The sequence below is a fragment of the Colobus angolensis genome, unplaced genomic scaffold, assembly GCF_000951035.1.
Source record: "Colobus angolensis palliatus isolate OR3802 unplaced genomic scaffold, Cang.pa_1.0 Scaffold101, whole genome shotgun sequence".
Taxonomy (NCBI): domain Eukaryota; kingdom Metazoa; phylum Chordata; class Mammalia; order Primates; family Cercopithecidae; genus Colobus; species Colobus angolensis.
The window spans coordinates 3,110,707-3,124,532 of record NW_012111031.1 but is presented as its reverse complement, the minus strand read 5'-3'; the positions used below and the strand labels follow the sequence as shown (position 1 = coordinate 3,124,532).

At 39.6% G+C, this 13,826-nt stretch overlaps 1 protein-coding gene across 3 annotated transcripts in view; it reads left to right on the top strand.

The window, feature by feature from the left end:
* FNDC3A (fibronectin type III domain containing 3A) overlaps positions 1-13,826 on the top strand; it is a 216,032-nt gene that overhangs the window by 129,813 nt on the left and 72,393 nt on the right. For all 3 annotated transcript variants that reach the window (XM_011939495.1, XM_011939501.1, XM_011939509.1), the window contains one exon: positions 339-415. In XM_011939495.1, the coding sequence (XP_011794885.1) occupies positions 339-415 (77 nt within the window). The remainder of the gene's footprint in view (positions 1-338; positions 416-13,826) is intronic.

The window sequence follows — 13,826 nt, the reverse complement described above, 5'->3', positions numbered from 1 at the left end:
CAGCCACCTGCCACTGCCTTTTGACATCTCTGCCTTGACTAGACTCAAATGGTGTTTCATAATAAAAGTGTGAATTTAAGCAGTTTTACCGAAAAAAAAAAAAAAAAGAAAAGAAACACAAATGTAGGTAAAAGGTAATTTGTGCACTTTACAAGATAAATTTTTATAACAGGTCAATCATCTGAATTTCTTTTTATAAAATGTATATAAAATTTTATAAAAATGTTATTGTTGGCTTGAGTGTTTAGATGAAGTATTCAAAATGCAATTCAAATTGTTTTCAACTTTAGCCCAATAAGCAATCATGGGTTAATACATCATTTCTGTGACCCATTCAGGTCCTGCTCAGGTTCCAATGATGTCTCCAAATGGTTCTGTGCCTCCTATCTATGTGCCTCCTGGATATGCCCCACAGGTATGTTTTTATGCTATTTTTCTTTTCATATTTATATAATAGTGATTATTCTCTTTGATTTTGATGAAAAAATACCATTTAATTACTGAGGCTCACCGAGTGTTGTGTATCTATCCTAAATTTATTTATTTCAAGTATTCTAGTACGTTTGGAAAGGAAGAAAAATTTTTATTGGCAGCACTCATCATTTGGCCTTGTCTTTGGGTATTAAGTCACAAAAGAAAATTAATTCTAGAGTTTTATCTCCCTAAATATATGACTAAATAAAAATAATATTTTAGGTTGTAAAGGTGCCTACACTGACATTTTAAAATTTAGTCATTTGCTGAGATGTAACCCAAGACAATGCTTCCAACTTTATTCATACAAAGAATCTCAGACACTGATGGTAATTGTATGGCATGTTGTGTTCAATAGAAAAGAGTTTAGCTCCGCAACCCTGAGGGATGAGGGTAGTCAGTATCTCCACACACCTGTAACCTTTTATGCACAATGGCTGGAACGCTCTGACCTTATAGTAATTTATGAACACAGGCAAACTGAATTAAACTGTAAAATCTGCAGGTGTTCAACATCTTCCACTACTGAGGTTTCGTATAGTCTGCACTCGTTGCCTCAGACTATTTTGGGAAATAATCAGTTTCTTTCCCTAGCATTGAATTTACACTTGAAGTTTTCTTCAGACCCTCTGTTACTTCCTCCCTGATTATGCCAGAATATTGGTGGTGGGATATTGGGGTGGATTTTCTGCCCACTCTATGAAGCACTCAATCACATGAACGACGGCAAAAGAAGAGCGTGCTGGGAAGGAGAGAATGGAATGAGGTTTAGAGTCAGAAAAGGAGAATCCATATCTTATTTGAAACCTTTGCTGGCTGCATGGTCTTGGGCAAATCAACTTCCTTCAGTCTCAGTGCCTTCCTCATGAGATGAGATCATGTACTGCAATTACCTTGTAAGCTTTTCAGAATAGTCTCTACTATCTATCTCTACTTTTGTTTAGCACACTGACTCCTTGATATAGTCTGCATTCTGTCTATATTACTCTACTAGAACTGCCCTCTGCTGTGTACCAAATCCAAAGGCCTACTTTCCAGCCTGGTCCTCTTTGACCTCTGGTAAAATTTGGTACCACTGATAAGATTTACTGCAGATTTCCTCGACATCATGCTGCCCTGATTTTTTTTTTTTTCCTACTTCTCTGTTGCACCTTCTCAGATCTTCTGTTACATGAAGACTGTTCTCTAGCATAGTTCAGTTCATGATTTATTGAGTGGCACCACATACTAAGCTCTGTATTGGGAGCTAGTGATAAAAAGATGATTAAGACAAGTTCTTTCAGTGCACTTGTAAGTTATCTGCTGTTCTCTCATCTTACAGTACCTTTTTGTTTTATTGTTTGTGGCAACCTCCTACCCTTTTCATTTCACTTCATCGTGAGCTCTGAAAGCAGTTTTCCCTGAGCCTTTGCAGGTGCTTCCCCCTTTGGGCTTTCATGGCATATTATTGATACATATATTCCTCTTTTCATAAACTTAGGAAACTAATTCTTTCCTGAGATTATGAATTCTTACAGTTCGTATATTCAACAGTGTTCCGCAAATATGTATTGAGTGTTTATATATGTCAGGCATGCTTGGGTGCGTGGAATATGTCCATGACTGAAAGAGGCAAAGACTCATGCCACTCTGTGGTTTATATTTTTATGGGGAGAGGAAAATAAAAAGTGGATAAACTCTATAATGTTTGCTGGGCACGGTGGCTCACGCCTGTAATCCCAGTACTTTGGGAGGCCAAGGTGGGCGGATCACCTGAGGTCAGGAGTTCGAGACCAGCCTGGTGAAACCCTGTCTCTACAAAATATACAAAAATTAGCTGGGCATGGTAGCAGGTGCCTGCAGTCCCAGCTACTAGGGAGGCTAAAGCAGGAGAATCTCTTGAACCTGGGAGGCGGAGGTTGCAGTGAGCGGAGATTGCACCACTACACTCCAGCCTGGGAGACAGAGTGAGACTCTGTCTCAAAAAAAAAAAAAAAAAATTCTATAATGTGTTCGAGCTGGTTATATTTTACAATAGAGTGGTCAAAATAGGCCTCATTGGGCAGGTAAGATTTCAGCCAAGTCTTGAAGGACAGGTGGGGGTTAGCTATACATCTCTCTGAGAAAAGAGGATTCTGGACAGAAATGGCCAGTGCAAGTGGCCTAAGATGACAGCATGACTGGGAACAGCAAGGAGGTCAATATGACTGGACTGATTCATCAAGGAAGAATAGTAGGGAATGAGGTAAGAAGTAAGAAGCCTAGATCATATAAGACTCTTATTCATCTTTATATCCTCAATGCTGAGTATATAGCCTGTCATATAGTAGGGGCTCAGTAAATATTTGTAAATCAGATAATCATCCGAGTTGAGGTTCTGTATCTTTAGACCAAGAGCCACAGAAATAATCTTCCTATAGCAGTTCTTTGGTCATAAAGAGCCTATAGCTGGCTTGTCCACTCAATGAAGTTTAGATTTCTTGACATTTAAAGCTTTACACGGTTCTGTCCTGGTTTTGCCTTGGCACCATTTTCTTAATACTTCCAATTATGTCCATTTTTGTAGCCAAACATTTCTCACATGCTTACTTGGTGTTTCCTTAATGCAGTTATCTAAGGAATGTTATTCATTTCTCCATTTCTGCCTTCTAAAATTCTACCGACCCTTGAGGGCCTAGATCACTTCAATACCAGAAGTGGTATTGAACCAGTTCTTGGTTATAATACATATCACCTAATATAATTATGTACAGTTAGCCCTTCATATCCTTAGGTTCCAAATCTGTGGATTCAACCAACCACAGATTGAAAATATTTGAAAAAAAATTGCATCTATACTGAACATGTATAGACTTTCTTGTCATATTTCTTGAATAATACAATATAACTATTTACACAGCATTTATATTATATTAGGTATAAGTAATCTAGAGATGATTTAAAGTATACCAGAGGATGTTGTAGGTTATAAGCAAATACTACTCCATTTTATATCAGAGGCTTGAGCGTTAGAAGATTTTGGTTTCCATGGAAAGTCCTGGAACCAGTCCCCCATGCACTGCATATGTATTTTTACTCCTACAGGATTTTAGGTTCCTTAGGATAGGAACTGCGTTTTAATTATTTTTGTGTTCTTGTGGTAACTCAAATGTAGTAGGTATCCCATAAATAGTTGTCACATAAATTAATTTTAACTATAGTCTTCTTGGAAGGATTATGTGAAACTAGTGGGCTACTATTATTAATCTTAATTTAAGATGAAGATGATCTGTAGAAAATGTGTCATTTTCATTACACAGGGTAATCCAAAGACAAAAATCTAGTCTCGTCATTTTTTAGTTAATTTAAGTTTCCAGTGTATAAGACTTGATTCTTCCACAGAGGGCGAGCCCACAGAGGGCGAGCTGAAGCAGGGTGGGGCATCGCCTCACCCAGGAAGCAAAAGAGATCCGGGAACTCCCTCCCCTAGCCAAGGGAAGCTGTGAGGGACTGTGCCATGAGGAACGGTGTATTCTGGCCCAGATACTACACTTTTCCCACAGTCTTCACAACCCACAGACCAGGAGATTCCCTTGGGTGCCTACACCACCAGGGCCCTGGGTTTCAAGCACAAAACTGGACAGGCATTTGGGCAGACACTGAGCTAGCTGCAAGAGATTTTTTTCATACTCCAGTGGCTCCTGGAATGCCAGCAAGACAGAACCGTTCACTCCCCTGGAAAGGGGGCTGAAGTCACAGAGCCAAGTGGTCTAGCTTAGCAGATCCCATCCCCACAGAGCTCAGCAAGCTAAGATCCACTGGCTTGAAATTCTTGCTGCCAGCACAGCAGTCTGAAGTCCACCTAGGACACTCAAGCTTGATGGGGGAGGGGTGTCTGCCATTAACTGAGGCTTGAGTAGTCCGTTCCCCCCCTCCCTGCCCCCCGCCCAACAGTGTAGAGAAAGCCACCAGGAAGTTGGAACTGGGCGGAGCCCACCTCAGCTCAGCAAAGCCACTGTAGCCAGACTGCCTCTCTAGATTCCTCCTCTCTGGACAGGACATCTCTGAAAGAAAGGCTCCAGCCCCAGTCAGGGGCTTATAGATAAAACTCTCATCTTCCTGGGACAGAGCACCTGGGGGAACGGGCAGGTGTGGGTGCAGCTTCAGCAGACTTAAACGTTCCTGCCTCCCAGCTCTAAAGAGAGCAGTGGATCTCCCAGCACAGCCCTCAAGCTCTGCTAAGGGACACATTGCCTCCTTAACTGGGTCCCTAACCCCAGTGCCTCCTGACTGGGAGATACCTCCCAGCAGGGGTCAACAGACTCCTCATACAGGAGAGCTCCAGCTGGCATCTGATGGGTGCCCCTCTGGGGCGAAGCTTCCAGAGGAAAGAACAGGCAGAAATCTGTGCTGTTCTGCAGCCTCTGCTGGCAATACCCAGGCAAACAGGGTCAGGGTGGACCTCCAGCAAATTCCAGCAGACCTGCAGCAGAGGGGCCTGACTATTAGAAGGAAAAGTAAAAGAAAGGAATAGCATCAACATCAAGAAAAATGATGTCCATACAGAAACCCCATCCGAAGGTCACCAACATCAAAGACTAAAGGTAGATAAATCCATGAAGATGAGGAAAAACCAGCACAAAAAGGCTGAAAATTCCAAAAACCTCCTCCAAAGGAGCACAAGTCCTCGCCAGCAAGTGAACAAATTTGGACCGAGAATGAATGAGTTTGACGAATTGACAGAAGTAGGCTTCAGAAGGTGGGTAATAATAAACTCCTCCGAACTAAAGGAACATGTTCTAATCCAATGCAAGGAAGCTAAGAACCTTGAAAAAAGGTTAGAGGAATTGCTAACTAGAATAACCAGTTTAGGAGAAGAACATAAATGACCTGATGGAACTGAAAAACACAGCACAAGAACTTTGTGAAGCATGCACAAGTATCAACAGCCAAATCAATCAAGCAGAAAGGATATCAGACTTTGAAGATCAACTTAATGAAATAAAGTGTGAAGACAAGATTAGAGAGAAAAGAATGAAAATGAACGAACAAAGGCTCCAAGAAATATGGGACTATGTGAAAAGTCCAAAGCTATGTTTGATTGGTGTGCCTGAAAGTGATGAGGAGTATGGATCCAAGTTGGAAAACACTCTGCAGGATATTATCCAGGAGAACTTCGCCAACCTTGCAACACAGGCCAACATTCAAATTCAGGAAATACAGAGAACACCACTAAGATACTCCTTGGGAAGAGAAAACCCAAGACACATAATCGTCAGATTCACCAAGGTTGAAATGAAGGAAAAAATGTTAAGGGCAGCCAGAGAGAAAGATCGGATTACCCACAAAGGGAAGCCCCATCAGGCTAATAGCAGAAACCCTACAAGCCAGAAGAGAGTGGGGGCCAATATTCAGCATTCTTAAAGGAAAGAATTTTCAACCCAGAATTTCATATCCAACCAAACTAAGCTTCATAAGCTTAGTTTAGGAGAAATAAAATCCTTTACAGACAAGCAAATGCGAGACAAGAGATTTAATCACCACCAGGCCTGCCTTACAAGAGCACCTGAAGGAAGCGCTAAATATGGAAAGGAAAAACCAGTACCAGCCACTGCAAAAACATGCCAAATTGTAAAGACCATTGACTCTATGAAGAGAATGCAGCAACTAACAGGCAAAATAACCAGCTAGCATCATAATGACAGGATCAAATTTACACATAACAGTATTAATCTTAAATGTAAATCGGCTAAATGCCCCAATTAAAAGACACAGAGTGGCAAATTGGATAAAGAGTCAAGACCCGTCAGTGCGCTGTATTTGGGAGACCATCTCACATGCAGAGACACACATAGGCTCAAAATAAAGGAATGGAGGAATATTTACCAAGCAAAGGGAAAGCAAAAAAAAAAAAAAAGAAACAGGGATTGCAATCCTAGTCTTTGATAAAACAGACTTTAAACCAACAAAGATCAAAAGAGACAAGAAGGGCATTACATAATGGTAAAGGGATCAATACAACAAGAAGAGCTAACTATCCTAAATATATACGTACAGAATACAGGAGCACCCAGATTTATAAAGCAAGTTCTTAGAGACCTACAAAGAGACAGACTCCCACACAATAGTAATGGGAGACTTTAACACCCCACTGTCAGTATCAGATCAATGAGAAAGAAAATTAACAAGGATGTTAACAAGAACTTAGCTCTGCACCAAGCCGACCTAATAGATATCTACAGAACTCTCCACCCCAAATCCACACAGTATACATTTTCTCAGCACCACATCACACTTATTCTAAAATTGACCACATAATTGGAAGTAAAAACACTCCTCAGCAAATGTAAAAGAACAGAAATTATAACAAACAGTCTCTCAGACCACAGTGCAATCAAATTAGAACTCAGGATTAAGAAACTCACTAAAAACTGCACAGCTACATGGAAACCGAACAGCCTGCTCCTGAATGAGTACTGGGTAAATAACAAAACGAAGGCAGAAATAAAGATGTTCTTTGAAACAAATGAGAACAAAGACACAACATACCATAATCTCCAGGACACATTTAAAGCAGTATGTAGAGGGAAATTTATAGCACTAAATGTCCACGTGAGAAAGTGGGAAAGATCTAAAATCGACACCCTAACGTCACAATTAAAAGAACTAGAGAAGCAAGAGCAAACAAATTCAGAAGCTAGTAGAAGACAAGAAATAACTAAGATCAGACCAGAACTGAAGGAGATAGAGACTAAAAGAAACCCTTCAAAAAAAATCAATCAATTCATGAGCTGTTTTGAAAAGATGAACAAAATAGACCACTAGCTAGACTGTTAAAGAAGAAAAGAGAGAAAAATCAAATAGACACAATAAAAAATGATAAAGGGGATATCATCACTGATCCCACAGAAATACGACTACCATCAGAAAATACTATAAACACCTCTATGCAAATAAACTAGAAAATCTAGAAGAAATGGGTAAACTCCTGGACACATACACCCCCCAAAGACTAAACCAGGAAGAAGTGGAATCCCTGAATAGACCAATAACAAGTTCTGAAATTGAGGGGGTAATGAATAGCCTAACAACCAAAAAAAGCCCAGGACCAGATGGATTCACAGCTGGATTCTACCAGAGGTACAAAGAGGAGCTGTTACCATTCCTTCTGAAAGTATTTCAAAAAACAGAAAAAGATGGACTCCTCCCTAATTCATTTTATGAGACCAGCATCATCCTGATACCAAAACCTGGCAGAGACACACAAAAAAAAGAAAATTTCAGGCCAGTATGCCTGATGAACATTGATGCAAAAATCCTCAGTAAAATACTGGCAAACTGAATCCAGCAGCACATGAAAAAGCTTATCCACCACAATCAAGTCTGCTTCATCCCTGGGATGCAAAGCTGGTTCAGCATACATAAATCAATAAACATAATCTATCACATAAACAGAACCAATGACAAAAACCACATGATTGTCTCAATAGACACAGAAAACTTTCAATAAACTCGGTATTGATGGAACGTATCTCAAAATAACAAGAGCTGTTTATAACAAACCCACAGCCAACATCATACTGAATGGGCAAAAGCTGATAGTATTACCTTTGAAAACCAGCACAAGACAAGGACACCCTCTCTCACCACTCCTATTCAGCATCGTATTGGAAGTTCTGGCAATCAAGCAAGAGGAAGAAATAAAGGTTTTCAAATAGGAAGAGAGGAAGTCAAATTGTCTCTGTTTGCAGATGACATGACTGTATATTTAGAAAAAACCCCATCATCTCAGCCCAAAATCGCCTTAAGCAGATAAGCAACTTAAGCAAAGTCTCAGGATACAAAATCAATGTGCAGAAATCACAAGCATTCCTATATACCAATAATAGGCAAACAGAGAGCCAAATCATGAGTGAACTCCCATTCACAATTGCTACAAAGAGGATAAAATACCTAGGAAAATGACTTATAAGGGATGTAAAAGACCTCTTAAAGGAGAACTACAAACCACTGCTCAAGGAAATAAGAGAAGACACAAATCAATGGAAAAACATTCCATGCTCATGGATAGGAAGAATCAGTATTGTGAAAATGGACATAATGCCCAAAGTAATTTATAGATTCAATGCTATCCCCATCAAGCTACCATTGACTTTCTTCACAGAATTAGAAAAACTAAATTTCATATGAAACCCAAAAAAAGCCTGTATAGCCAAAACAATCCTAAACAGAAAGAACAAAGCTAGAGGCATCACACTGCCTGACTTCAAACTACACTACAAATCTACAGTAATGAAAACAGCATGGTACTGTTACCAAAACAGATATATATACCAATGGAACAGAACGGAGGCCTCAGAAATGACACCACACATCTACAACCATCTGATCTTTGACAAACCAGGCAAAAACAAGCAATGGGGAAAGGATTCCCTATTTAATAAATGGTGTTGGGAATACTGGGTAGCCAATGCAGAAAACTGAAACTGGACCCATTCCTTACACCTTATACAAAAATTAACTCAAGATAGATTAAAGACTTAAACGTAAAACCTAAAACGATAAAAACCCTAGAGGAAAACCTAGGCAGTACCATTCAAGACATAGGCATGGGCAAAGACTTCATGACCAAAACACCAAAAGCAACAGCAACAAAAGCCAAAATTGACAAATGGGATCTAATTAAACTAAAGAGCTGCTTCTGTACAGCAAAAGAAACCATCATTAGAGTTAACAGGCAACCTATAGAAAGGGAGAAAATTTTTGCAATCTGCCCGTCCGACAAAGGGCTAATATCCAGAATCTACAAAGAACTTAAACATATTTACAAAAAAAAAAAAAAAAAAACTCAACCCCATCAAAAAGTGGACAAAGGATCTGAACAGACACTTCTCAAAAGAAGACATTTATGTGGCCAACAAACATGAAAAACAACTCATCATCACTGGTCATTAGAGAAATGCAAGTCAAAACCACAAAGAGCTACCATCTCACGCCAGTTAAAAAATTAGGAAACCACAGATGCTGAAGAGATGTGAAGAAATAGGAACGCTTTTACACTCTTGGTGGTAGTGTAAATTAGTTCAACCATTGTGGAAAACAGTGTGACAATTCCTCAGGGATCTGTAACCACAAATACTATTTGACCCAGCAATCTCATTTCTGGGTATATAGCCAAAGGATTATAAATCATTGTACTAGGACACATGCACACGTATGTTTACTGCAGCACTATTCACAATGGCAAAGACTTGGAACCAACCCAAATGCTCATCAATGATAGACTGTGGTGCATATACACTATGGAATAGTATGCAGCCATAAAAAGGATGAGTTCATATCCTTTGCAGGGACATGGATGAAGCTGGAAACCATCATTCTCAGTAGATTAACAAAGGAACAGAAAACCAAACCCCGCATGTTCTTACTTATAAGTGGGAGTTGAACCATGAGAACACATGGACACAGGGAGGGGAACATCACACACGGGCCTGTGGAGGGATGGGGAGCTAGGAGAGGGATAGCATTAGGAGAAACACCTAATACAGATGATGGGTTGATGGCTGCAGCAAACCACCATGGCATGTGTATACCTATGTAACAAACCTACATGTTCTGCACATGTATCCCAGAACTTTAAGTAAAAAAAAAAAAAAAAAAAAAAAGAAGAAGAAGAGAAAAAAAGCTTCAGAAGAAGCAAACTATTTGAAAGATGATATATAGTCCACACACCAAGATTGTGTACTTTACACATAAGTAACCTCCATAGCCATTTCTGGGGCCTGCTTGGTCCTTATTTTAGGCAGAACCTTACTGAGCTTTATTATTGCAATTTAACAACTAAGGAAAGTTTTAAGAAATTGATGTACTACACAGAGGCAGAAATACGTGCTAGTGGAATTAAGTTATCAAATGAGGAAATGAACAAAACATAAAACTATAAAACTTAAATACAAACCAAGTGATGCCAGGAGTAGAAGGAACTTAATTCACTGGCAAATAGTACTAACTTAGAGTCCCTAAGAGCATTGTATTGCAGGACAGGATAACACTTCTGCTATTTCAGTGATGAAGTTAATAACTTACCAAGAGAAGTTTATAAACTACCTGAATGGGACTCCTGAAAGGCACTATCAGAAGTTCTGCCTTTCTTGTAATGGCTCTCTTTTTTATAGAATGTGGGCTGTTATGGTAATGAGAGGGTGCCTAACAGGCAAGGAATTGTAGATCGCATAACTTGGGAAAAGAGCCTATCTGGACTTTGGGAAAAGTTTCAGGTTACTCCTTTGAGCTGTGCCTGGTGGTTCATTTTGCCTTTATGATGCCATGCAGCAGTGAGGTCAGTGTGTTTTTTCAAAGATTTTGCAAATCAATCGGATCTCAGTCTTCTTGCTGCTTTTGGGGACAACAGCGAAAAGGGACAGACAGGGGAGTGTAAGAAACTACGAGGTGGGGAGACCTAAGAGATTTATATGAGATTGAAGAGATATAATAAGAACTGGAGAGAAAGGAGATTGTGGTCACATACTGTTGTGTGTATGTTTGTAGATACATAAATGTTTGTTGAATGAATGGTCTGTGTTACTGTTTAAGAGCTTAAAGTTGTTTTGAGCTTAAAGTTAAGCTGTATTATTGTTTAAGAGCTTAAAGTTGGAATAGTTCTGGGTTCAGGGTGAGACCATAGAAGTGGGTTGCAAAAAGTACAGAGGAAGCTAAGGTTGTGGGAATGGAGAAGGTCACAGAACCCTAATAGCTTGGGTGGTGTAAAGAGAGGGAGAAAGAAATGTAGCATTCTGTTAGTGCTAAAAGAACATATATATATATATCTGATCATATCATTCATTTAACAAATACTTTTAGAGCATCAACCCATGTGCTAGGTACTATTGCAGGTCCTGGGGGGAAAAACAATAAACAAAACATTTATCATGGGCTTTATATTCTGGTAAGGAAGACACATAATATAAAATGTCAGATAATATACACAGTTTCCTTTCTCTGCAGCCCTTCTCAATTGTGTCTCTGTTCACTAAAGGAGAAAAAAAAAAAGCATGTCTTTGCCTACTTAGAAATTAGGTGGCATCTGTGGTTAAGCGGTCAGACTATGCTAATGCGTCATTTAATTATATTTTATTACCTTACCTGTATTTATTTGCATGAACACTGACAAGTTTGAATTATATTTTATCTTTTTTTTCCTTTTCACCACTTACTGATTTTATTTTACATCACAACCAGTGTACCCTGTTGGTGCGAAATCTAATCTCTACATGGTGGCCATTTCTTAGCACCTGAGCCTCTGGAGACTTAGCAAATAGTTTTGAAGTCTGTTGCCTTTCTCTGAAGTTACTGGCTGCTTGAGGTAGTGGAGTTCACCATGCTCTCGGTTCTTATCTGGCTTTTTCTTTTCCCCCTCCTCTGTCTACATCTTAGGTTTGGCTTTTGTTTTGTTCTGTTTTTTTAATTGTGGTAAAACACACATAACGTAAAATTACCATCTTAACCTTTTTTAAGTTTACAGTTTAATGGCATTAGGTGCATTTACAGCATTGCACTACCATCTCCACCCTCCATCCACAGAACTCTTCATCTTGCTGAAAACTGAAGCTCTGAACCTGTTAAATAGTAGCTTTCCATTTTCCTCTCCCCTAAGCTTATCTTTGTATTTTAAATGTTCTTTCTCAGCAGAAAAGTGGTTTTAATTTCATAAATAATTTAGCCATTTATTTTTAATCAAATCTCTTGTAAACAACAACAACAAAAAAGACACTAGAAGGCCTATGGATTCTATGCCCACAAAGTAGATAAGAACATGGAATCTGAAGCCAAGTTGCCTGAGTTCAAATACTGGCTCCTTCACTTTCTACTTACATGACCCTGGGCAAGTTGTTTAACATCTCTGTGCCTCAGTTTCTCCATCTGAAAAATTGAAATAATAATAGTATGTAACATTGTTCCAAGGATCAACTGTTCATATATGTCCCTTGAGAAACTTAACAGTTAGATTATAGAGTAAGACATATGCATCTGAAAAATTAACACTTCAGTGTTAAAAATATCAAACAAGTGATACAGAATAAATGCAGTAGAAATTATAGGAGAGAGAGATCACTGAGATTGTAGTACCTGGGGGAGAGTTCATGGGGGAGCAGTCAAATGGTGTCTTCCACAGACTCCTAGCCCCACACCTCCACCAGTATTTGCGCATCTGCAGTTATGTGCTCTGCCTTCTCATCCAGCCCACAAACTCTACTTCCTCATCTGTAACACAGACTTTCCTACTCCTGTCCAGACTCAGTTCCCCCACTGGGATACTGGAACCCGTCCCTTTTTGCCTGCATATTTCTAGCATTTTCTAGCATTTTTCTTTTCTCTCTTCTGCATTATCAGTTTCTTGTTCTCTGCTGGGTTATTTTCATTAGTATCTTGAGCCTTTTGTAATTTCACTCCTGAAAACAACAAAACATGAAAGTTTCTTGACTTCACTACTCCTATGAGCCACCACCCTATTTCTGTATTCCCCTTTGCAGCAGAACATTTTAAAATTGTGCAGTTAGCTCTAATTCTTCTCCTTACTTTTTCTCTTAAACCCAGTACAGTTAGGCTTTGACCCTATGACTGTACCAAAACTGCTTTCCAAGATTACAGTAATGTCTACATTGCTAAATCCATTGGTCAGATTCTTAGTCTTCCTGAATGGGAAACTTGACCTGTCAGCAGCATTTGACACAGTTAGTCCTTCCTCCTCGACACGTTTCACCAAACTTCCAGACTCTATACACTCTCTTAGTTTTCCTTCTACCTCGCTTGGTCATCCCTTCCCAATCTTTCCAGAGTTGCAGACTAGTATATCTTAACAGTCTATTCAACATTTCCACTAAGTTGTCTTATAAACTCTTCAAACTCACAAGTGCAAAACTTGAAACTCCAAATCTCTTCCCCTGAAAAAAACTTGTTCTACTCCACAGCCTTCCTCATCACATTGATAGAAGACTGTTCTTCCCTAACTACTTTTTCTCACTTCCCACATGGAATCATCAGCTAATCTTGTCTTGTTTCTTTACTTTTTTTTTTTCTTTTTGAGATGGAGTCTTGCTCTGTCACCCAGGCTGGAGTGCAGTGGCACAATCTTGGCTCACTGCAACCTCTGCCTCTCGAGTTCAAACGAATCTTCTGCCTCAGCCTCCCGAGTAGCTGGGACTACAGGTGCGTGCCACCATGCCTGGCTAATTTTTGTATTTTTAGTAGAGACGGAATTTCACCATATTGGCCAGGCTGGTCTCGAATTCCTGACCTCATGATCCACCTGCCTCAGCCTCCCAAAGTGCTGGGATTACAGGCATGAGCCACCGTACCTGGCCTCTACTTTTAAATATATGCAGAATGTGGGTCAC